Below are 24,823 nucleotides of genomic sequence, written 5' to 3' on the forward strand. Positions count from 1 at the left end.
AGAAAGCACATCCTTTGTTAATCAATGAGATGGCATCCTGGTTTATATATACTAGCTGCCATCTGACTCTAGTTACTAGGAGTCAGTATCTCTCTCTGATCAATTCAATACTGACTTGATGGATCTGAGAAATTAAAAGCAAAACCCTCAACAATTGATGGCCCACCAATAAGACAAGAGTTTGGGGAGTCTTCCTGCTTTAGGAATGTTACCACTCCTCCTTAACATTTACTCCTCCAGCAAAATTCAATGATCAGCAACAAAAACGCGAAGAACACTAGAAATGTTTTTAAAAGATTTATTTATTGTCCATTTTCCATAATAGTAACAAAAAAATCCAAAGACACCTTATTAAAAGCATTTATTCTTAGTATGGAGAACATAATTTCAAAATTCCGTATTATTTTTCAAAGAATCTTTATATCCAAGACTTTGCAAGTGGAATCAGAAGGGGGAATAGAACAACAAAAAAGGTGCTGAAGAGAATTCAGAAACAAGTTGGTTCCATTATTCTATTTGAAGCACAATTTTAAATAAAATGGGCTAAGTCCATGAAAATTTTCTGAGAACAAAACTTCCATCTTCTTGGAAAGATTAAGGCAGTCAAAGAAATCTGAAAAACACCTGATGCAATTATGATCAAGTTTGCCTGCTTTCCTGGTTCCACACTGTATTTCAATGTAGAAACACCACAAATGCATGTGATAAAGTTACATTAGATACTCCATGATTAATTCTGGGAGAAGGGAAGTCTCTGTTTTGTAAAACAATGGTGAAGTCAAATGCCTTAGGAGAAGTTTTGGTCAAAAAATGGTCTACCTTCTTGAAGAAATCATTCAGCTCCTTCCACGGCTGTTGTGGAAATAGGTTTCACATAGTATGGACCTTCACTCAGGTAAGTTCTGAGCCTCAAATAATTTGGGTTCCCAAAGATTTCTGCAACTGTCTTGGAATTGGCAAGTGCTTTAACCAGTTCATATTTGGCATCCTTTGAAGCTTTGTCATGCTCCACAGACCGGTCCATCACATATTCCACAAACCCTGGACTATTAAACATAAGTTTCTGAGCCCAGGGTTGATTTGCGATGGCCTGAAATAGAAGGTAGAAAGAACACAACTCCTCTGAGCCTTAAGAAGTGAAATGTGTGACTTGGATAGCACAATCCTTACAAAAAATTTTGGCCACATGAACCTTAAAAATGTTACTTTTTGCCTAAGAAAATTCTCTCCTAGAAATCTTAAGAAAATCATCTAAATATTAAATATTAATCTAAATTTTAGTAAATATTTAATTAAATAAATAAATCTAAATATTAATTAAATCTAAATCTACATATTAAAAAGCTTTGTACATAAAAATGGTTATCATAGTGTGAAAATTATAAAATAAATGCTTAATAGTGGGGGATCGGTGAGTATATTTTAGTATATAGCAAGAGAAAATTAAATAAACATTAAGAATAATTTTTATAAAGAATAGGTAAATCTATGATATGAAAAAAGTAGATCCAAATTATACTCATGGCATAATCACAACAGTGGAAAAATAAAAACAAACACCAGAGAAGAAAAGACTATCCTGAAAAAACTCTCACGCTTGTGCACAGGATGACATTTTCAGAATGTTCTTTATAGGACCATTTGTTACAGAGAATCTCTGAAATCTTCATTGACAGGAGAATGATTAACTGTGGCTATACAATGAAATAATGACTTTCTAATTGCCACTTTTAACACAGACAACCCCTACAAACAGAAATGTTGAAGAAAACAGCAAAGTGCAGAATGATATAAACAGCATGATACTGTTTACAAAATTTAATATGCAAAATACTGTAATTTGTTTAAAGATACACACATATGTAGTAAAAGTATAAAATCATGTATAGGCTTGTGAACCCTGAATTCATGACAGTGATTACAGTCAGCGAGGAAGGAAGGGGGAATGACAGAGATAGGAAAGTATTACCGATGTCTGAAATATTTTACCAAAAAAAGGTAAATAAATAAAAACTGACACTAACACTAATATTAAAAGGAGATATACAAAATAGGTCTGATTTTAAAAATTTCTACTTTGCAATCTTTTCCAAATTTTAAAATAATGAATAAGCAACTTTTATGAGAGCTGACACTACTTAACTCAACCTTGTGGGTTTGGGCAAAGCTTGCTGAAGAGATACCTGAGCTAGTCCTTCAAGAATGAGTAAGAGGTTAACAAGCAAAGTTGTGAAACAGTGCTGAATGTAGAGGGCACGTAAAGGTCCAGAGAGATAAAGTAAGCAGTTTGGTATCACTAGAGCATTGGGTGCCAGAGGGGGAATGGCGGGAAATAAGGCTCAGGAAGAAGACTAGGGCTGGGTCAACAGAAGGCTTGTTTGATGGCAGATAAGGAATCTGGAATTGATTCTATGATCCTGTGGAATCCTGTTCAAACCTTTGCCACAACACCTAAGACCTTGAGCTGAAACAATCTATTTACACGTCTCCCTCATTCGTCTACACTAATAGAGGGCAGAAACTACACATTTGTGTATCCCCAAGGTATGGCAGAGGCACTAGCTCATCATAAGTACTCATGTGTTGAACTAGCCTCTTCCCAGAAGGACTGGTGAAAAAGACAAGGATGCCTACCGTGAACACTTTTAAGGCAGCACAGTGCAGTTCAGGGAAGGGCTGATTACTGATGCCACGGAAGAGCTCCAGCGGGTCCCGAGATAAAGAAGAAAACCAGGATTCTGTCATCCTCAGGAGGTCATCAGTCTGCTGCTCAGGCTACATGACAGAAATGAAAACTCTCAAGCCTCTGGAAGTCAGGAAACCTGGATTCTGATGGCACTTTGTCATTAGTTTGCTATGTGATCTCTGCTAAGTCCGGAGCACTCTTTCCCAAATCCAGCTCCAGACTTCCTCAGTTTTGTTTTGTTTTGTTTTTCTGATAGGGTTGATTAGGCAATCTCTAGGGTCCTCTCTCCAGTTCTTTAAAAAAAAAAAATTTTTTTTTTTAAACGTTTATTTAGTTTTGAGAGAGAGAAAGAGAGACAGACCATGAGCAGGGGAGGGGCAGAGAGAGAGAGGGAGACACAGAATCCGAAGCAGGCTCCAGACTCTGAGCTGTCAGCACAGGGCCCAATGAGGGGCTCAAACCCACCAACCGTGAATCATGACCTGAACCAAAGTTGGACACTTAACTGACTGAGCCACCCAGGCGCCCCCTCTCTCCAGTTCTAATACTGGATGATTCCACTTTAACTAAAAAAATGTCACTAGTAACATAGTGAGGATTATCTTCTTTTACTAAAAGTTGAATACCATCTATATTAAGTTAACCAGGATTATGTTGACTTATATAGATTTATTGTCCCAAACATATCCCACTATCCTTCATTAATTTCCCAATGTACTTACTGGTATATAAAAAATAGACGAAATTGCATCCAAACACCTAATTTTGAGCTCTGTTGAGGCATTCTTTGCTTGATATCCTATTTTCATGAGCAAGCGTTCAAAGCGAGTTCCTTTGAAAGATAATAAAATATTTTTTATGGTGGTAAAATACACATAATATAAAATTTATCATTTTAACCATTTTTAAGTATATAGCTCTGTGACATTAAGTATATTCATATTGTTGTGCAACCATCATCACTATCTGTCTCCAGAACGTTTTCTTCATCTCAAACGGAAACTCTGTATTCATTAAGCAGTAACTCTCCATGTCGTCTACGTCCATCCCCTGATAACCAGTATTTTACTTTGTCTCTGTATATGTTACTGCAAGAACCTCATATAAATAGAGTCATGTAATATTTGTCTTTTTGAGTCTGGCTTATTGCACTTGCCATAATGTCTTCAAGGTCTCTGCATGTTACAGCATGGATGAGAATTTCATTTCCTTTTTTTTATATAATTTTTTTTCATGTTTATTTATTTGTGAGAGAGAGGGTGGGGGGAAGGGCAGAGAGGGCGAGGGAGACACAGACTCTGAAGGAGGCTCCAGGCTCTGAGCTGTCAGCACAGAGCCTGATGCCAGGCTCGAACTCATGAACTGCAAGATCATGACCTGAGCTGAAGTCAGACGCTTAACCAAATGAGCCACCCAGGCACCCCAAGAATTTAATTTCCCTTTTAAGGCTGGATATTTCATTGTATGTATATATCACATTTTGTCTATCTATTCATCCATCAATGAACATTTGAATTGTTTCTACTTTTTTTGGCTATTGTAAATAATGTTATGAATACAGGTGCACAAATATCTTTCGAGTCCCTCCTTTCAATCCTTCTGCATGTATATCTAGAAGCATGTTTGCTGGGTCATATGGTAATTCTATGTATAATTTTTTGAGGAAACACCATAATGTTTTCCACAGCAGCTGTACCATTTTACATAGCCACCAAATATGGGAATTTCTCTACATCCTTGTCAACACTTTTTATTTATTTTTGTCATTTTTCTGTCATTATAGCCACCCTAATGAGTGTGAAGTGAACAATGAGATTTTTTTAAAACTTTAAAAGAAATTTTTTTATTGTTTATCATTTTTGAGAGAGAGAGAGAGAAAGAGAGAGAGAGAGCAAGCAGGGAAGGGGCAGAGAGAGAGGGAGACACAGAATCTGAAGTAGGCTCCAGGCTCTGAGCACTCAGGACAAAGCCCGATGTGGGGCTCGAGCCCACAGACCATGAGATCATGACCTGAGCTGTAGCCGGCCGCCCAACCGACTGAGCCACCCAGGCACCCCAACAATGAGATTTTTTTAAAGTATGCTTTCATATACTATGACCTCTACCAACCTAAACCAACACAAAATTAAACATGTAGTCAGATGGGATGCCTGGGTGGCTCAGTCAGGCAAGCATCTGACTTTGGCTCAGGTCATGATCTCACGGTTTGTGAGCTCAAGAACTGCATCAGGCTCTGTGCTGACAGTGTGGAGCCTGCCTGGGATTCTCTCTCTCTGCCCCTCCCATGCTCTCTCTCAAAATAAATTAAAGAGGAAAAAAAAAAAAAAGCAATAAAAAAAACAACAACCAAAAAACCCCCACGTAGTCAGGGACCAAGTAACAGGCCAAAAACATACATTCAGATGCAATGCAGTGTATACAAAAGACAAAGTGTAGAGAATTTGGAATTAAAGGACCTGGATTTGAGTAGCAAATCCACAGTCTATATCATCTAAAAAAATGTTAGCTTCTCTGAGTTTCAGCTACCTTATCTGTAAAGTGAGAATGCATAATATGTTCTTTGCAGGACTGTATAAGGATTACGTATCATACACAAAAGCACTTAGAAAAGTATATTAATAAGGATACCAATTGTGACAGACAGTAGCACATTAATTTTCAACATATACTCTGTAAGGGTTTTAACTGTGCCCATATTAGTTTTCATATAGAATTCACAGTCCTTTAAATTACTCACAGATGTTTGTAAGCGATGAATGAGGGGAATCTACTCCCAAAGCCAAGAGCACACTGTATACGCTGTATGTTATCTAACTTGACAATAAATTATGTGTAAAAAAATAAATAAATAAAGATAAAGATTCCATAAAGATTAAATAAATAATTACTCACAGATATGCCTTAAAAGTATCATTCTTAACATAAAATTGGTAACAAATTTTTGTTTCTTTTTCTTCCTGGACATTACAAATATAAAACAAATGTGTGTTTTCATTAAATATTCACAATCCCGAGATTGTTTATCCTTTTTATGAATGAGGAAAATAAGACCTGAAGTAATGAAGTGAGGGCATGAAGTTCAAGAAACCAATTTGTCAATAAATTATATTAAAAAAAAAAGAAAGCTAAGTCAGTGTTGGAACTGGAACATGAATCCAGGTCTTTTGGAGTATAGCCCATGGTCTCTGGACCTTGAACACTATCAAAGAAGGTGTAGAAGGGACACAGTACTTGGTCTAGCCTGGTAAAAAATAAACAAATAAAAATTCAGTAATAATTGTAAGACTTTCTAGGGATGCGTTCAAGGTCACAATAAAAAGACTGCCATCTGCAAGAATAGTTTCTACAATGTAGTTATTGCACCAGCAAGTGAGCTTATATATTGAATTGTTGCCAAAAACAAAGATATCCCTAAAGAAAACCCAAATAAGTCATACCAACCTGTTTTTTGTAAAACTTGTTTTCCTTCAACATTGGATCCCAGGATTCCGACTGTGTCCACTGCTACGCCAATCATGGTGGGGTCCTGACTTTCTGTCATTTCAAAGACTTTTTCCACAAAGACAGGATAGCGCTCACAGATCTGTTGAGGACTATCCATGATAGCCAGGTTTCCAAAAAACTTCACAAATCCTGAAGATATGTCCAAAAATATACGTTTTTTTAAAAAATGTTAATTATTTTTGAGAGAGTGCATGAGCACTGGAGTCGGGGAGGGAAGAGAGTGAGGAAAGAGAGAATCCCAAACAGGCTCTGTGTTGTCTGCTCAGAGCCCAACACAGGGCTCAGTCTCACTAACCATGAGATCATGACCTAAGCCAAGATCAAGAGTTAGGGTTAGGGACAAGAGTTAGGGACATTTAACCGACTGAGCCACCCATGTGTCCTACAAGAATATACATTAATAGAGAAGGAAGGCCACATAAATGTGGGCCCTATGTTTTCATACGGACAGGAATAAACTACAGGCCAGGAAGGGGAGAATGGTTATGCACTGTACTCTATTACCTAGAAATCAGACAGACCATTAGGAGATACCGAAGGACCTGTGATATGTGGTCCTGAGAACATTAACCCCAGGGCGTCAATGGAGCTGGGTTCAAATACTGAAGCACTGCCATACACAAGAGGAAGAGCAAAGAACAAGGACCACTGGATATAAATTAGAGGAAGGCAAGTTTGGAGTATTAGGAACAAATTAAAAAAAAATTTTTTTTTTAATGTTAATTTTGGAGAGAGAGAGAGGCAGAGCGTGAGCACAGGAGGGGCAGAGAGAGGGAGACATAGAATCTGAAGCAGGCTCCAGGCTCCGTGCTGTCAGCACAGAGCCCGACACAGGGCTCGAACCCATGAACCATGAGATCATGACCTGAGCCGGTCAGACACTCAAAACTACAGAGCCAACCATGTGTTCCACCCCAGGAAATTTTTAAACAGATATGCTCATCAATGAAGTAAGCTAGGCTACTTAAGGAAGGAATAAATTTCCAATTTCTGCAAGTGCTCAAGAAAAACTAATTAACCATGTCCTACAATGGAATGGCTAGAGTATATCCTATATTAAAGATTCCGACAGAGATTTGATGAATTTGTGAAATATACTGTGTCATTAGTAGTATTAAAAAAAATTTTTTTTAAATGTCTATTTATTTTTGAGAGAGAAACAGAGTGCAAGCAGGGGAGGGGCAGAGAGAGAGAGGGAGACACAGAATCTGAAGCAGGCTCCAGGCTCTGAGCCATCAGCACAGAGCATGATGTGGGGCTCGAACCCATGGACTGTGAGATCATGACCTGAGCGAAGTCAGTCACTTAACCAACTGAGCCACCCAGTCGTCCCATTAATAGCATTTTAATATATGTTGCTTTTGACTGAGGTTCAAAGGAAACTATCCTAATACTCAAAACAGCAATGGTATTTCCAGAAAATCAGATTCAACAATACATGGCTCCCAGGGCAATATATTCCACCTCATCAAGGGGCTATGGGTATCATCTAAAGGGACCTGCTCTAGGGGTGCCTGGGTGGCTCAGTCAGTTAGGCATCCAACTTCAGTTCAGGTCATGATCTCACAGTTCGTGGGTTCAAGCCCCGCACTGGACTCTGTGCTGACAGCTCAGAGTCTGGAGCCTGCTTCGGATTCTGTGTCTCCTTCTCTCTCTGCCCCTCCCCCGCTCGTGTGCGTGCATGTGCTCTCTCTGTCAAAAATAAATAAACATTAAAAAGAATTAAAAAAAAATATACAGGGATCTGCTCTACAGAAAATAATCTCTGGCCTCTCTTGTCGGAGATAACTCAGATACAAAACATGCACCATTATTTTCACAGAAATCAGTATTTCTTACCTGGCAAATAGAAGCTAGAGAAAGGGTCTGAATCTGCCCCAACAATTATGTTAGAAATCTGATCAATTACTCCTTCTTGAGAAAGGTACTGTCGTCCATGTTGAGTATACGCCAGTGATGTCACCATTTCTACACAGGTGGCTCTAAAATGCCAAAATTTTGCATACAATTAACATAGTTTATAAATTGCTTTCATAGGATGTATTACTTAATTCTTTTAATCTAAAAGTCAGCAATCCTGGCTACTTTTCAGATGGGGACACAAGAATGAGAAAGCTGCAGTGATTCGTCCAGAATCACATTGTCACTACAAGGCATAGTTTAAATTTTGACTTTTGACTTGAGGCCCATTATTGTTTCCACTAAAATAGAGCAACTTCTTAAAAGATTTTTTTTTTATTTTTATTTTGCTGAATTATTTTAAATCAAATTCTAGTCAACTTGCCATTTATCCCTGCATACTTCAGTATGCACCTTTAAAAAATATGAACAGTTCCTTACACAATTATAATGCCATGTCCTCATATTTTAAAAATTGATAAAAATTCTTGGTATCATGTAATAGGTACCTGTGATCAAATTTCCACAAATAATTTTTAAAAGTATTTTTATAGTTGACCTTAAGGCATTTTAACAGATGATTTGCAGGGTTTTTTTTCTACGTTACAAAATTTGATATAAGGCTAAAAAAATTCTTAAAAATTAATTTCCTTATTAGGAATGCTTTGAAACAATGTAACTCAAATGCTTTAAACAGTGTTTAAATCGTGACTGATTTATACATATGAGTTGAACAAATCCAGTCACATTTAAAAAACATAACAATCAGAAAATCACATAAGGAGGGGCGCCTGGGTGGCTCAGTCAGTTTAGTGTATGACTTTGACTCTGGTCATGATCTCATGGCTCATGGGTTTGAGTCCTGTGTCACACTCTGTGCTGACAGCTCGGAGCCTGGAGACTGCTTTGGATTCTCTGTCTCCCTCTCTCTCTGCCCCTTCCCTGCTTATGCTCTCTCTCAAAAATAAATAAACATTAAAAAAATTTTCAGAAAATCACCTAAGGAAAACAAAAACCTGTGTGCACAAAAATAGCAAAATACTTGAAGCAAACCAAGTGTTCAACAGTGAGGATGTATTAGTAAACTGTGGAATATCAACAAGGTAACATTGGCAGATATTAAATGGGACTTAGGGAGTAGAGGGCTGGGAGTGAAGAGACTAGAATTAATATTTCTTTAAGGACCTATGTCATCCAATGTATCGTCTCTTTGGCCAATTCATTATAACCCATTATCTTCTTTCTTTTTTTTTAATGTTTTTATTTATTCTTGAGAGAGAGAGACACACACACAGAGTGTGAGTTGGGGAGGAGCAGAGAGAGAGGGAGACACAGAATCCAAAGCAGGCTCCAGAATGTATCGTCTCTTTGGCCAATTCATTATAACCCATTATCTTCTTTCTTTTTTTTTAATGTTTTTATTTATTCTTGAGAGAGAGAGACACACACACAGAGTGTGAGTTGGGGAGGAGCAGAGAGAGAGGGAGACACAGAATCCAAAGCAGGCTCCAGACTCTGAGCTGTCAGCACAGAGCCCGATGTGGGTCTCAAACTTGTCAACCGCGAGATCATGACCTGAGCTGAAGTCAGACGCTTAGCTGACTGAGCCACCCAGGCTCTCCAATCTTCGTATCTTCTTTAGAGCTGTTACTGTTCCATTTGAGAGGAGAGGGAATGGAGGTGTAGAAAGGTTACAATAATCTGTTCAAGGTCAAAAGCTAGTAAGTAGCAGAAATGCATGCAAACCTAAGTCTTGCTCATTTTCAAAAGCCCATGTTTCTTCCATCATGCCATAGTGCTATTATTTAACAAAACCAAAAATGTGTAAGATAACATATTAAGTAATACAAAATGGCAGTTACTATGTGACTGCAAAAGTACACATGTCCAAGGACAGGCAACACAGTTAACCTAAAGTAGATTGTCATGGGCGGCTCTGCTAAGTTTTAGTATACTGTCACGAATAACCTGAGCTTTTTCTAAAGGCCCCTTCTTCAGGACAGTGGTCAAGAGATTGTAACCCAGGTCCAGGTTCTAATAGGGAAGATTGCCCTAAGTCCCAAAGCTGCTCCCCGGACCTCTCAAAGAAGACATTTTGCTTTAAGAACTCTCTCAGTCAACACACCTGACCAGCACATCCTCCCCAGTCAGCTCTCTGAGAAGCTGGGTTACCAATCCACTGGTGGTACAGTAGTTTAAAGATTCTGGTGACACAGAAGAAATCTCCACAATTAACTGGAAGAAAAAAACAGAAAAAGCTGAAAGGTCAAAACAGCCCAAACCTGTTAGATCTCATTGTAAATTAAACACAGGACTAGGTACTTTATATAACTGAATTTTTTAAAAAATCCATTATTTGTCTCCACAACTGGAAAAATCTCATTGAACCTGTGAGAAATTGTTTTGGCACAGAAATACTCCATTATGTCTGGTTGTAGCTGTGCATTGTTTTTTTTTCTCCCTTAAATCATCAATCCATAAATCAGGGTACAAAAGCCTGAATGAACGATAAGACTGTTAAAAATCATTCCATTCATACATTCTGTCAGTCAGTCATTTACTTACTCATTCCACAAGTATGTCCTGAGGGCTTACTGAGAGATATAGGGCACTGAAGGGTTTTAAGCAGAGGAATGATAGAACCAGATTTGAATTTTTATTTATTATTTACTTACTTTTAAAATATTTTTTAAAATATTTATTTATTTTTGAGGGAGAGAGAGAGAGAGAGAGACAGAGTGTGAGTGGGGGACGGGCAGAGAGAGAGGGAGACACAGAATCCGAAGCAGGCTCCAGGCTCTGAGCTGTCAGCACAGAGCCCGACACAGGGCTTGAACTCACAAACTGTGAGATCATGACCTGAGCCGAAGTCAGTTGCTTAACCGACTGAGCCACCCAGGTGGCCCTAGATTTGAATTTTTAATTTTTTTTTTTTTTCAACGTTTATTTATTTTTGGGACAGAGAGAGACAGACCATGAACGGGGGAGGGGCAGAGAGAGAGGGAGACACAGAATCGGAAACAGGCTCCAGGCTCTGAGCCATCAGCCCAGAGCCTGACGCGGGGCTCGAACTCACGGACCGCGAGATCGTGACCTGGCTGAAGTCGGACGCTTAACCGACTGCGCCACCCAGGCGCCCTGAGAATTTTTAGAAGATCATCTTGACTGCGTCTGAAAATAGACCAGTGGTGTCAAAAATGGATGAGACCAGGTGAGATGCAAATACAACAGTAGTCCAGGTGTGAGATACTGGTAGCTTAGACTAGGGCGGTGGTGATTATACCAAGGAAGACAAGCACATGGATATAAGTAAAACCGGCACAATACGATGACCTAATGGATATGTGGCAGGGAAAATAGGGTCTCACAGAGAATAAGCTCAAGTTCTAATACCCAACCATGCTGACTGTGACACAGGGCTAATTTGTTGCTGTTGTTTTTTTTTATTGGAGAATGGGCTGGGTTAAGAAGATTAGGAGTTTGGTTGGAGCATGAGTGTGAGGGGCCTAGAATACCTAGGTCCAAAGGGGGAACACTGAGTAAGCAGCTGAACATGAGGGTCTGAGTTAAGAAGAGAGGTCTGGGGGTGGGCACCTGGGTGGCTTAGTCAGTTGAGCATCTGACTTTTGGTTTTGGCTCAAGTCATGATCTCGTGGTTCGTGGGTTCGAACCCTGTGTTGGGCTCTGTGCTGAATGGGGAACCTGCTTCGGATTCTCCCTCTCCCTCTCCCCAATTTTGCTCGCTCACTCACTCTTGCGCTCTCTCTCTCAAAATAAATAAATAAACTTAAAAAAAAAAGGAAGAGAGGTCTGGGTTGGTTTATGGAGTCATCTCATTCAGATAGGAACTGAAATCATAAGATGAACAAAATCGCCTGGACATGAATATACAGTGAGAACAGGATTTGGGAATTTACTTTTATGAACTTCAACAATTAAAAGTTCAATGAGGATAATGAGCCAGGAGACTAAGATGAAACAGCTAGAGAGGCAGAAGGGGAAACCAGGTTAGGATGGCGTTAAGACACGCAAAGTAAGAAAGTGTTTTGAACAGGGAATTAGACAGTCAAGGGTTCATTTTGAATATGCAGCCTATTAACTGTGTGGTCTGGGTCAGCTATTCCATCAGCAGTGAGGTTAACAGTAATAACGTATATGGTTTACTGTAAAAGTCGAAGACAATATATGTGGAGATTTAGCACCATACTAAGCACAAAGTGGGTGCAAATAAGAGCCATTTCTTCATCTACCTACTGTAACGATTTCAAAGTCTAGTTTTAATGTTATCTACTCTATTCTAGTAGTTAATATAGTGTACTGTAAATATTTTTCACATGACTGTTTCACACACTAGGCTGGGAGCTCACCCCCACATCTCCAGCGTCAAATACAGAGCCTAACACAGACTACATACTCAGTAAATGCATGGTAAACAAGCCATCTTGCCTTCCAGTGGAAGCTCTACTGCATTCTGAATTGTAGGCATCAGGAAGTATGCTTTTAGTCTTACCTCATACACTCTGTACCGAACAACGTCATTTGTTTTCATTACACTTTTCAAATCATCCAGCAGATTGCTTTCAAACAAAGCCTCCAGTCCAGCCTGGGTTAATGATATTCTTGACAGGGATTTAATGGCCTTATAAGGAAAGAAAACATCTCTTAAGTCATAAACATGCAGAATATTAGTATCTACTTCATGATATCGATGTGAAATTGGTGTATGGAATGCATCTTCCCCAATGACCATTCGCTATGTTTTAGCTATCGTTATTTAAAACTGAAAAAGACACATAGTATTGCCTATAGAAAACAGATTATGTACATTTTTTTTTCCTTATCAAGCAACCTAATACAAGCTCTATGACGGATAATTTAGATATGCTTTGTCTAGAAAAAAGGGAAGGGTTTACTGGTATTTGTTCAACATTTTTTATGTATCTGATACCATCTACATGAGGCTGTGAAAACAACTATACAAATCATCCGTACTCAACTTTCACCTCTCAGTCCAGAAGGTCTTTCTTTGTTTTTCAGGATACTGTGCATGTTTAAGCTGATGGTTCTAGGTGACTCACCGCTTTAGCCACAGACAGATTGTCTCCACCAATACAGTAAACAATTTGTTTTAGTAATTCAGCATTATTTAGAATCTCAGTAACAGCCTCAGAATTTTCAACAATTCTTCCGACCTGAAATAAAAAAGTAATCAGAAATTCCCTTAGTGTGCTGTTATTTTAGGGGTTACAGATTACAGCTATAAGACAAGCCATTAAAAATTCGAAATGACCCAAATTCATTAAAGCTGAACACACTTATGGGTATAGTCACATTATTGAAAAGAAAGAAAAAAATAAGTGGTAGATAAGGAGTTGAGACATTTCAGTGAAAGAAAACAATACAAATGCTAGTTCCATCAACTAGCAAATTAACTTCTTTGAACCTAATTTCTTATCTATAAAATGAGAATACTTCATTGTAGGATTGTTATGAAGATTAAATGAGACTAAATAGAAAAGCATGTACTACAGTGTCTGGCACATAAATGGTCAAAGAAAAATCAATTACTTTCTGCCTTTTTGTTGAATTAACACTTCTAGAGGAGAAAAAAAAACAGTACTTGAAAACCTACTGGGTAAGTAACTGCTCGGGTCCTAACATCTCAACAAGATAATCCTCAGCAGCAGCTCTTTTCCCAAATAGTAGGGTATTTTGGTTATCTGGGTGACAGGAGTTACTGTCTCAATTTCTTGGTTTAGAGACCTTCACAACAGTACTTTTTCATGCCACTATAGTAAGACCTAACATGGCAATACCTTCTCTAGACTAGGAGCTCTTTGAAGGAAAGAAATAGGCTTTATTTATCTTGGTAGCTTTAAGAGTATACGGTATAATGCCTGGCATTAAAAGGATCAGTCAGGATTTGATGAATGACTATTTCAGATAATGCTTGGTAGAACTTCTTTAGCTTATTCCTCCTGGTTAGTTAGCCATGCACACTAGAATAGACGCTTCTTAGGGACAGAGAGAGATCATATTTTCTTCATCCTTCTGTCTTTGGCACCCAGCGTAGAGCCTGGTCCAGAGCAGGTGGTCAGTAAATGTCAGCTCCTTTATTATGTGCTAGTAAAATTTCATACCTGGGACAGAGTGAGAATTTTTACGGAATCATTGGAGTGAGTCAGTCCCCTCTGAAGGTCAACCCTGAGGTTCCGGGCCACGTGAACTGGCTCCACAGCTTGGAGCAATCTCTCCAGAATGGATACACACAAAGTGGTCTGTTCCCTAAAGGAGACATCACAGATCTCATTAGTTTGTGTCCTGCAAGGTAGGAAGTAACAACCTATTAATATCTGAAGACTGGCTCAATGAGGATCACTTACACACAGACTTCCCTTTAAAACACTAGCTTCTACTAATTTATTAAAGATTTACTAAGTATCTATTATGTGCCATGCTTGCGCTGGGGCTACAAAGAAGGAAAATATATATACTCTAGACTCAATGAGCATAGTCTAACGGAAAATACAGAAAAACAGAAAAGCAACTATAATCCAGGTGGACAAATGCTATAGGTTAGGGTAGGAAGCCGTGGGAGCTCAAAAAAGAACACAGGGTTCAGGGAGGCCTCCCCAAGGGGTAATACCTGAGCTTAATTAAAAAAAAAAGTGGGAATTATCTAGGAGGACAAAGGTGTTCTAGGTAGAGGGACAACATAAAAGGCACAGAGGACAGATAGGGTTATACATTCAAGGAAGTATAAGAAGCTCCATATGACTGGGATAAGAATGGGAGAGGAGTGGGAAGAAGGTAAAAGGGGAAGGATGAATGGCAAGAAATGAAATAAGAAAGATGCACAGAAGCCAGATTCTGATAGGCCATTTTTTGTCATGCTACAGAATTCAGACTTTTTGCACAAGGCAATGGCAAGCCATCAAGTGGTTTTAAGCCAAGAAGTAACATGATGAGATCTGACTTGAGGAAATCACTCTGTATAAGTTAGAGAAAGAATTTTTCAGTCAGAAGGCAGGTGATGAAGAAGTGAAACAGGGGAGTAGCAGGGGGGATGGAGAAGAGGGAAGAGATTCAGGAGCAATGAAAGAGGTAAATTAATCACAACTTGATGACTACTAGTTGTAGATATAAAAAGTGTTTTAAGAATAACTTCCTTTTCTCTTAATGGGCAGTACCATAGGCATTCATATACTGCTAACAGGAGTATACTATTAAACCAATACAACCTTTCTAGAAGTCGATTAAGCAATACATAACAAAAGCCTTAAAAATGAACAAATTTCTTATAACCTAGGGGTTGCATTTTGTATAACTGCACCTAAGGAAATAATTAAGAATGTTTATACCCAAGATAATTGAGACCATATGTCCATACAAAAATTTGTACGTGAATGTTCACAGCAATAGAAACACCCCAAATGTCCATAAATTAATAAGTGGATAAATAGTTTTATCCATACAGTGGAATATTATACAACATGGATAAAGTTTGAAAATACTATGCTAAGTGAAAGAAGCCAGAACAGAAAAGGCTTCCTTTTGATGATGATTCCATTTATATCATTGTCCAGAACAGACAAATCCATAAAGACAGAAAGCAGATTCCCGGTGGCCAGGGGCTGGGGCAGGGGCAGAGAAGAGGAATGGGGAGTGACTGTTAATGGTTATGGGTTTCTTTTCCTTATTTTTTTTAATGTTTTTTTTTCTTTTAATTTATTTTTGAGAGAGACAGAGTATGAGAGGGGGAGGGGCATAGGGAGAGGGAGACAGAATCCATGAAGCAGGCTTCAGGCTCTGAGCTGTCAGCACAGAGCCCGACGCAGCACTGGAACCGTGAACCATGAGATCATGACCTGAGCTGAAGTCTGACGCTTAACTGACTGAGCCACTCAGGCACCCCACTTTTCCTTTTTTAAAAATTGTGACTATATATACCATGAAATTTACTATTTTAACCATTTAAAAAAATGTTTATGTATTTATTTTTGGGAGAGAGAGAGAGAGAGAGAGAGGGAGAGAGAGAGAGAGAGAGAGAGAGAGAGAGAGAGAGCACAAGGGGGGAGGGGCAGAGAGAGAGGGAGATGCAGAATCCAAAGCAGGCTCTGAGCTGCCAGTGCAGAGCCTTACACGGGGCTCAAACCCACGAGCCGTGAGATCATGACCTGAGCCAAAGTTGGACGCTGAACTGACTGAGCCACCCAGGCACTCCTATCCATTTCTTAATGTATAGTTCTGTGCACTAAGGTTCATTCACGTTGTGCAACCATCACTATTATCTATCTCCACAACTTTTTCATCTTCCCAATGGGAACTCTGTATCTATTAAACACAAACTTCCCGGGGCGCCAGGGTGGCTCAGTCGGTTGAGCGTCCGACTTCGGCTCAGGTCATGATCTCAGAGTTTGTGGGTTCGAGGCCCGCATTGGCTCTGTGCTGACCGCTTGCTCAGAGCCTGGAGCCTGCTTCAGATTCTGTGTCTCCTTCTCTCTCTGCCCCTTCCCTGCTCACGCTTTGTCTCACTCTGTTTCTCAAAAATAAATAAATGAAAAAAAAAAAAAACAAACAAACAAAACCACAAACTTCCCTTTCTCCCCTTCCCTGAGCCCCTAGCAACCACCATTCTACTCTCCATCTCAGTGAGTGTGACTACCCTAGGTGCCTCATCTAAGTGGAATCCTACCTAGCATTTGTCCCTTTGTGACTGGCTTATTTCACCTAGCGTGATGCCTTCAAGTTTCCTCCATGTGGTAGTCTGTCAGAAGTTCCTTCCTTTTTAAGGCCGAATAATACTCCATTGTATGTATATACCACACTTTATCTATTTATCTGCTGATAGATACTTGAATTGCCTCTGTTATTGTAATTTTATTTTATGTATTATTTGTTTAAATGTTTATTTATTTTTGAGAGAGACAGAGACAGAATGAGAGTGGGTTAGGGGCAGAGAGAGACGGAGACACAGAATCCGAAGCAGGCTCTAGGCTCCGAGCCGTCAGCACAGAGCCGGACGCGGGGCTCGAACTCACAAGCTGTGAGATCATGACCTGAGCCGAAGTCAGATGCTCAACTGACTGAGCCACCCAGGTGCCCCTGTTATTGTAATTTTAATTTGCATTTCCCTAGTGACTAATGACGTTGGGTATCTTTTCATGTGCTGATTTGCCATCCATATATCTTCTTGTTCAAATACTTTGCCCATTTTTTAAGATGGATTCTTTCCTTGTTATATATTCTTCACTAAGATTCTTCTCCATTTGTAATTTGCCTTTTCACTCTTAACTGTGACCTTTGAAGAGCAGAGTATTTAATTTTGATTCAGTCCAATTTATCAATTTTTCCTTCTATGGATCATGCTTTTGGTGTCACATCAAAGAAATCTTTCATCAACCCAAGGTCATGGAAATTCTTTCCTAGGTTTTCTTCTAGAAGTTTTATAGTTTTTTAGGTTTTATATTTAGGCCTATAATCCACTCTCATGCGGTGCTAATGGGAATTTAAAATGGTACAATCATTTGGGAAAACAGGCAGCTTCTTAAAAAGTTAAACATACACCTATCATATGAGCCACCCATTTCACTCCTAGGTATTAACTCAAAGAGAAAAGAAAGAATTTGTCTACGTAAAGACTTGTCACAAATGTTCACAGTAATGTAATTTGTAATATAATCAAACTGAGGACAACTCAAATGTTCACCAGCAGGTAAGCTGATAAACAAATTGTGGTACGTTCATACAAGGGACTACTGTACGTTCATACAAGGGACTACTACTCAGCAATAAAAAGGAATGAAGTATTCACCCACACCACATAAAGTTTAAAACGATGAGTGAATTTTTTTCATGTGGTTTTTTTTTTTTAACTTTTTTTTTTTAACGTTTATTTATTTTTGAGACAGAGAGAGACAGAGCGTGAACGGGGGAGGGTCAGAGAGAGGGAGACACAGAATCCGAAACAGGTTCCAGGCTCTGAGCTGTCAGCACAGAGCCTGATGCAGGGCTTGAACTCACGGACCGCGAGATCATGACCTGAGCCGAAGTCGGCCGCTTAACTGACTGAGCCACCCAGGCGCCCCTTTCATGTGTGTTTTTGAGAGAGAGAGTATGCACATGAGCGGGGGAGGGACACAGAGAGAAGGAGACAGAGGATCCGAAGCGGGCTCCGCAATGACAGCAGAGACCCCGACGCAGGGCTTGAACTCACGAACCATGAGATCATGACCTGAGCCAAAGCTGAACGCTTAACTGACTAAGCCACCCAGGCTCCCCACAAAGATAATTTTCTCAGAAGAAATAACAAATCAAATAATTCTGTTTATGAAATAATTCTAAATACTTTATATTTTACATTTTATTTTGTATTCTTTTCAGACAGTATGCTTTCCTCATATGGGTCTGTTAAGACCATGGTTTTAAACAATCACAATTACTTTGTTTAAGAAAAATTAGTAAACTCAAAAAACAGGACACTAATTTAGAAGCTTCTGCTGTCACTAACAGCATCCGTCACCAGATGCTTATAATTGTAAAATATCCCCTTTATGTTAAAACATAGTACACGAGAAACTGCACAGAAGCAATTTTCTGTTACTGAATAAATTTTGTTTATATTGAAAAAAATAAAATAAAATGATGAGTGAAAGAAGCCCGAGTACATACTGTAGGATTCCATTTGTATAGAACTCTTAAAAAAAAGGCAAACTCATCTATAGAGATCGGTGGTTGCCTGGCTGAGGTGAAAAGGGATTCAACAAAGAGGCACAAGGAAACTTCTGGGGCTCAGAGACAGCTTTGCTATCTTGATTGTGGTGATGGTTTCATGGGTATAGACATATGTTGACACCTGTCAAATTGTATATTTCATTATGTGCAGTTTATTTTATGTAAATTATATCTCAATAAAGCTTAAATTTTTTTTTTTTAAATATTTGAGAGAGAGAGAGACAGAGAGAGAGCAGGGGCAGAGAGATGGAGACAGAATCTGAAGCAGGCTCCAGGCTCCGAGCTGTCAGCACAGAGCCCAATGCGGGGCTAGAACTCACGGACCGTGAGATGGTGACCAGAGCTGAAGTCAGACGCTTAACCAACTGAGCCACCCAGGCGCCCCCCACCCCTGCTTTTTAAAGCAGCCATAGGTTAAACTGTATAGTGCACAAATTTCAGGCCACATGTGGTCCTTTATACCAAAAGCCAAAGAGTTAATAATTTACAGTCTCCACGTTGTAAAAGCAGTAGTCTTAGAACTTACTTTCTCTCATAAAAACTCTCGTCAAGATTCTAGATTTATATCTATTAGATCAGATTCTAAACCAATATATAGGAACCTGGTAGTTTAGGCAGGATAATAGAAATAGATCTCAAGACTGCCCATCTACTATCTGCAGAAGAATTATTCCCACAAATTGCAATTGGTATCTACTATGTACCCCATTCTGAATTACCCTGTCAATTTCCATTCAAATTGTCTCCTACGCCACGGCTCCTTCATTTGGTAAAATACGTCCTCCATGGACCTCATTCTACAACCTCCCATTCATTTCAGCTCCTACTGTATCTCTGGCGTTAACTTATGGTAGGACTTTTGAAATTTTCCTGATCCATGATATAAAGTGGCCTCTTGAAAATTTATGAATCCTGGGGCGCCTGGGTGGCTCAGTCGGTTGGGCGTCCGACTTCGGCTCGGGTCACGATCTCGCGGTCCGTGGGTTCGAGCCCCGCGTCAGGCTCTGGGCTGATGGCTCGGAGCCTGGAGCCTGCTTCCGATTCTGTGTCTTCCTCTCTCTCTGCCCCTCCCCCGTTCATGCTCTGTCTCTCTCTGTCTCAAAAATAAATAAACGTTAAAAAAAAAAGAAAAAAAAAAGAAAATTTATGAATCTAATCTTTTATGTAGCCTATATTACACTATGTGCTGCATCCTAAGAGGGATGTAGAGATGAACAAAGTAGAAATAACCACATAAAGAACTATAATATAACGCAACAGTGGCAAGTATCATTAGCAGAAATAATGATAACATCTCTCAGGAGATCTGAGGACCAGTCACTTGAAACTGGAGTGGCCGAGTAAAACATTTTGGAGGAGATGGCACTTGACCTGGGCTTTAAAGAATGGACAGAATTTGGACGGAGGGAGGTCATTTCATTAGAAGGACTGGCATCTACACAGGAAAGTGCCAAGTCATGCTCAAGGGAAAGTAAATGGTGCCACACGGTAGCTGAAGCAGATGAAGTACCTGTAGAGGAACAGAGGGAAAAGATGAGGCTGGAAAAAGGAGGATGGAAATACAAGGTAAGGGCCCAAATGCCAGAAAAAGAAGCCATGATCTATACTGTAGACGATGGGAGACCATGGAAAAAATATGAGTCAAATGATCCAAGAAGTTCACTGGGGTTGCAGTATGGGAAGGGCACGCTGGCAAAGGAAGCTTAAACGTAGTGAGAAGTCAGACTAATGCAACAGACCTAGCAAGAGGGAGAAAACGAGGGCCTAAATTAAACAGGACAGAAAAGAAGAGATTTCCTAGGCAGAACTGAACAATGTTAACTAATGGACTGCAGGAAGGGGAACATGTATTAAAAAAAGGAAGGCATCTCAGAAAGTTATAGCCAAGAAAGCCCCCCGGAATCATCCAGTGTTGACCCAGCGACTTTATTACCTTGTCACTTTTGCATTTCTGGATCACAAACATTGTTCAACTGTTTTTAAATTATCAAACGATCAACTGCAAAGTGCTTTTTATTTTTTTTTTAATTTTTTTTTTCAACGTTTATTTATTTTTGGGACAGAGAGAGACAGAGCATGAACGGGGGAGGGGCAGAGAGAGAGGGAGACACAGAATCGGAAACAGGCTCCAGGCTCTGAGCCATCAGCCCAGAGCCTGACGCGGGGCTCGAACTCACAGACCGCGAGATCTTGACCTGGCTGAAGTCGGACGCTTAACCGACTGCGCCACCCAGGCACCCCTGCAAAGTGCTTTTTAATCAAACACTACAGATGGGCCTAAAATGAAAAAAGTTGCCATCCGAAATCCCACTTTTATATTAATAGTTTCTGCTGTACCTTTCAGATATTCTCAATGCCATACTAGCCTGGGGCGGGGGGGGGGGGCGGGGGGGACTTAAAAACATTACATATAATGGGATCATAAACTCCTACAATTTTCTTTTTCCGTTCAACAACATATATTAGAGATTTTCCCACGTCCCCATATATAGATCTACCTTAGTTTTTCTAATAGCGGCACAGGGTGATATAGCAATGTAGCACAATTTATTTACGATTCCCTTTTAATGGGCATGCAGGTTGTTTCTAGTTTTTTGCTGTCACTTTTGTTACGGCCATCCTTATACATACAGTACATTTTGAGTGCGAGCATACCTGCGTGTTCACTGCCTATGGATCAAAAGATAACGCAATTTAAAATGTTGATGGATCTTGCCAAAGTGCCAGGACAGGCCCTCTTAAGACGACAAACGTCGCCAACCTGTACGCGAATATTGCGGCGCCTCTTTCTCGGTGAGCAACCGCGCTTTCCCTCTCCAATTCCTATTTCAAGGATGAGGCAGTGAAGCGGGCACACCTCACAGGCTGGACTTGAGCCCTGTGTCTGGCCTCCCGGCCCAGGGTCCTTTCCGCTAAAGTGTCAGCGAGTTTTAAGCCTCACCGCGAACGGGGAAAGCCGTCCCCTCCTCCCAGCCACCCTCGTCTCCTCGACCTCCATTGGGGTCGTCTCACCGATGGTTCTCGTTGAGCAGGGAGAAAAGCGGGCCGAGGCGCAGTTCCGCCGCTTGCTCGCGGAGCTCGCTGAGCGGCACGGTCTGCAGCACCGACTGAAGCGCGCGCAGCTCCTCCAGGGGCGCTTCCAGCCGCGACACCTCCCTCAGCAGCGCCAGCGCCTGGGCCGCCATCGTGCACTTCCAGCGGGGGCTCCCGCGGCCGCACACTCCAGGCTCGCGGCGCGCCTCTCCGAGCCTCGCGAGATCTGCGGGGCGCAGCCTCCCTTCCCGGGCTTTCGGCCGCCGCCGCCGCAGGCTGCCCCGGCCGCGCCAATAGCGATGTGGGGCCGGCGGGCAGCGCGAGCGCCTGGGGGGCCGCCAAGCCTCGCGAGACAGGGGCCGTCAAGGGCCGAGCCAACTGTTGCCTGTGGTTGCGGGGTCGCGGCGGGGCGTCATCGTGGGCGCCGCTCGGTGGGTCCCGCAGGCTGACTTTCCGGTCGCCTTGCGTATTTCCCTTCCAGAGCGAAGGCGCGTCAAATGCCCGGCAAGCGGAGTGGTGACGATGAGGACCCACAGAAGCTTAAATGGCCTCGCGGGCGGCCTCTGGGCCCCAAAGCCACAGGCTGTCGGCTGCGGTGGGGGCGGCGGCCGAGGCCACCCCAGGCGGAGCCGAGGCGATTGGGCATATTGCTCCCTGGCCAGACACGAATCCAGAGGAGGTGGAGGGTCATACCTCTGGAAGACAAGATGAAAATTCGCGAGAAGCTGGAAGAAGGCGTGAGTAAAACCGACGTGGGGCGCCTGTTGGGCGTCAACGAATAGACCGTGCGCACCATTAGGAGAAACGCGAAGGCCATCAGGGCCCTCATGGAGACTGTGTCGCCTCTCCGCTCCAAGGTGCGGTGCATTCCCCGGCACGTAAACATCGAGAAGATGGAGATGGAGTTAACCTTTTTGGGTGGAGGCCCAGACCATAGGGGGGCGGCCTCGGACGCTGAAGGCCGTCTGCAGCCAGGCCAAACGCATTTACAAGCAGCGGGTGGAAACGACTGGGAAGGGCAGCCCGGATAAGTTTCATGGGAGCAAGGGATGGTTTGAGAAGTTTAGAAATCGCCACAGTCTGCGAAATTCGAGGTCGATGGGAGGGGAAGAAGCGCTGACTGCCCAGTCGGCATCCAAGTATGTCCAAACAACTCCAGAGGCTGATCAGAGCTATGTGCCTCAACGGGTCTTCGATGCCGAGGAGATGAGCCAGTTTTGGCAGTGCATGCCTCCACGTACTTTTAGGGAAAGAGACAAAAATCCGGAAAGCTTAGAGGAAGCTAAGGACAGGATTTCCCTCATTTTTTGGTGCCAGTGCCGCCGGTGACCAAATGATAAAACCATTGCTGCTTTGTAAAGACCCTAATCCCACATGTCTTTTGGAAAAAGATAAAAACCGCCTTCCTGTATTCTGGAGTTCACACCCCAAACCGCTGCCCTCTTTTTGGATTGGTTTCATAATTGTTTTATTCATCAGGCTGGGAGTTATTTAATAGAAAAAAAAAAATCTTGAGTTCAGAGTGTTGCTAATTTTGGACAGAGGTCCCAATCGCCCAGACTCATTTTTGGTTGCTCATCTTAATGTTGATACTGTGTTTCTCCCCCTGGAAGGCACTAGCTGTCTTCAGCCCTTGGATCAGGGTATAATTGAAGCATTCAGGAGGTATTACACCAAGCGTATGTTTGACCACTTTGTTGACTGTATTGAAAAAAAACCCTTGTCTTACTTTGAGAGGAACATGGCAACCGTACAACATTGCTGATGCTTTGGTAGTGATAAAAGAGTCAATGGATGATATAAGACCAGCTGCTCTTAATAAAGCCTGGTGGAAACTTTTGGATGATGTTGTGAATGATTATGCATGTTTCCCTAGAGCTAATGAAGAAGTTGCAAAAATCATGGAGTCTGCAACACGGATGGACTTTAACTTCATTGATAGCCAACAGGGGGAAATTAATGAGGTGCTCAAGTTTCAAGCTTTGTTCATAACCGAAAGAGAGTCTATATCAATAAATATGGAAGAAGACAAGACCCTGGAACTAGAGGTAAAGATGAATCTAAGGAAACTGAATGCTTTCTTATGCCAGGCCTCAGACCTCATTGATGCTGCAAAGGATAGGGATCCTTTCCCGTATCGAAGTTTGGCCTTTAAAAAAGACTTCAATAAATTGTTATATACCTGTAAAGAGGTGCAAGAGAACCTTCAAAATAAAGCAAAGGTGTTGAACAAAGAAGACACAAAGAGGAGGTAGTGTGGGTGTAGAAGATGGATACAAAATCTGAGTCTGAAGGGGAGTCTGAATCTGAATCCCAAAAGGAGGAGAAGGTAGAGACAGAGAAAGAGGATAAGAAGCCTCCAGAAGAAGATCCTGGACCCTCAGGCGTTGGCGCTGAGACTTACTGTATCTGAAGACTCTGCCGAAGCTATAAATGCAGAATTGGATTTTTGGAATCTAACCTTAGAATTGAATCTGGAGAGAGTAGAAGTGCCTGAGTTGAAGAAGTGAATCCAGAGGCGTTTTCTTCCAAATGATGATTCATGTCTTGCCATTCTTCCTCTCTTGTTCCAACATCACTTTCATCATGACCATGCTTATCATCAGCCACGCATCTATATTGTTTCATCATTCCACAAGCATTTACTGAGCATAAGCTATGTGGGGTCCCATGCTAAACTTGGGGACCTGATCTCAGGAAGCCATCTCAGGATCTAAGGTAAATGGTCATTAACAGTGGCTACATTTCTTATTAATGTAATAGGTATAAAAGATCACAGTCTTGATTTATTTTTCTGGACTTTGGATATAATGGTTTTCTTAGGACCGCTCAGCTTTTTTTTCTCTAGCCCAGTTTTTCCACAGATACTAAATTCTTCAAACACAGGTGGAGATTTTTTTTTTCTTTTAACATTTATTTATTTTTGAGAGAGTGAGAGCAGGGGAGGGGCAGAGAGAGAGGGAGACA

The 24,823-nt window shown here is 41.1% G+C and overlaps 1 protein-coding gene across 1 annotated transcript; it reads right to left on the reverse strand.

Moving 5' to 3' along the window:
• Positions 1-284: 284 nt before the first annotated feature.
• PSMD5 (proteasome 26S subunit, non-ATPase 5) lies at positions 285-24,424 on the reverse strand. Its single transcript, XM_043565720.1, has 10 exons — positions 21,836-24,424; positions 14,230-14,374; positions 13,168-13,281; positions 12,600-12,728; positions 10,215-10,324; positions 8,030-8,172; positions 6,128-6,319; positions 3,409-3,518; positions 2,635-2,775; positions 285-1,090 (listed from the first exon to the last, which is right to left on the reverse strand). Exons 1-10 carry the CDS (start codon positions 22,006-22,008, stop codon positions 833-835), a joined length of 1,515 nt encoding a protein of 504 aa, XP_043421655.1. The 5' UTR covers positions 22,009-24,424; the 3' UTR covers positions 285-832.
• Positions 24,425-24,823: the final 399 nt, after the last annotated feature.

This window comes from Prionailurus bengalensis, chromosome D4 (genome assembly GCF_016509475.1).
Source record: "Prionailurus bengalensis isolate Pbe53 chromosome D4, Fcat_Pben_1.1_paternal_pri, whole genome shotgun sequence".
NCBI lineage: Eukaryota > Metazoa > Chordata > Mammalia > Carnivora > Felidae > Prionailurus > Prionailurus bengalensis.

Excerpts from the sequence above, each read along its gene's own strand:
- PSMD5 (XM_043565720.1), bottom strand. The coding sequence starts at position 22,008 with ATGGCGGCCCAGGCGCTGGCGCTGCTGAGGGAGGTGTCGCGGCTGGAA. Across the intron at positions 14,375-21,835 it reads CTGCTCAACGAGAACCATCG|GGAACAGACCACTTTGTGTG; the intron begins GTGAGACGACCC and ends TGTCTCCTTTAG. Across the intron at positions 10,325-12,599 it reads TTCGGTACAGAGTGTATGAG|TTAATTGTGGAGATTTCTTC; the intron begins GTAAGACTAAAA and ends TTTTTCTTCCAG.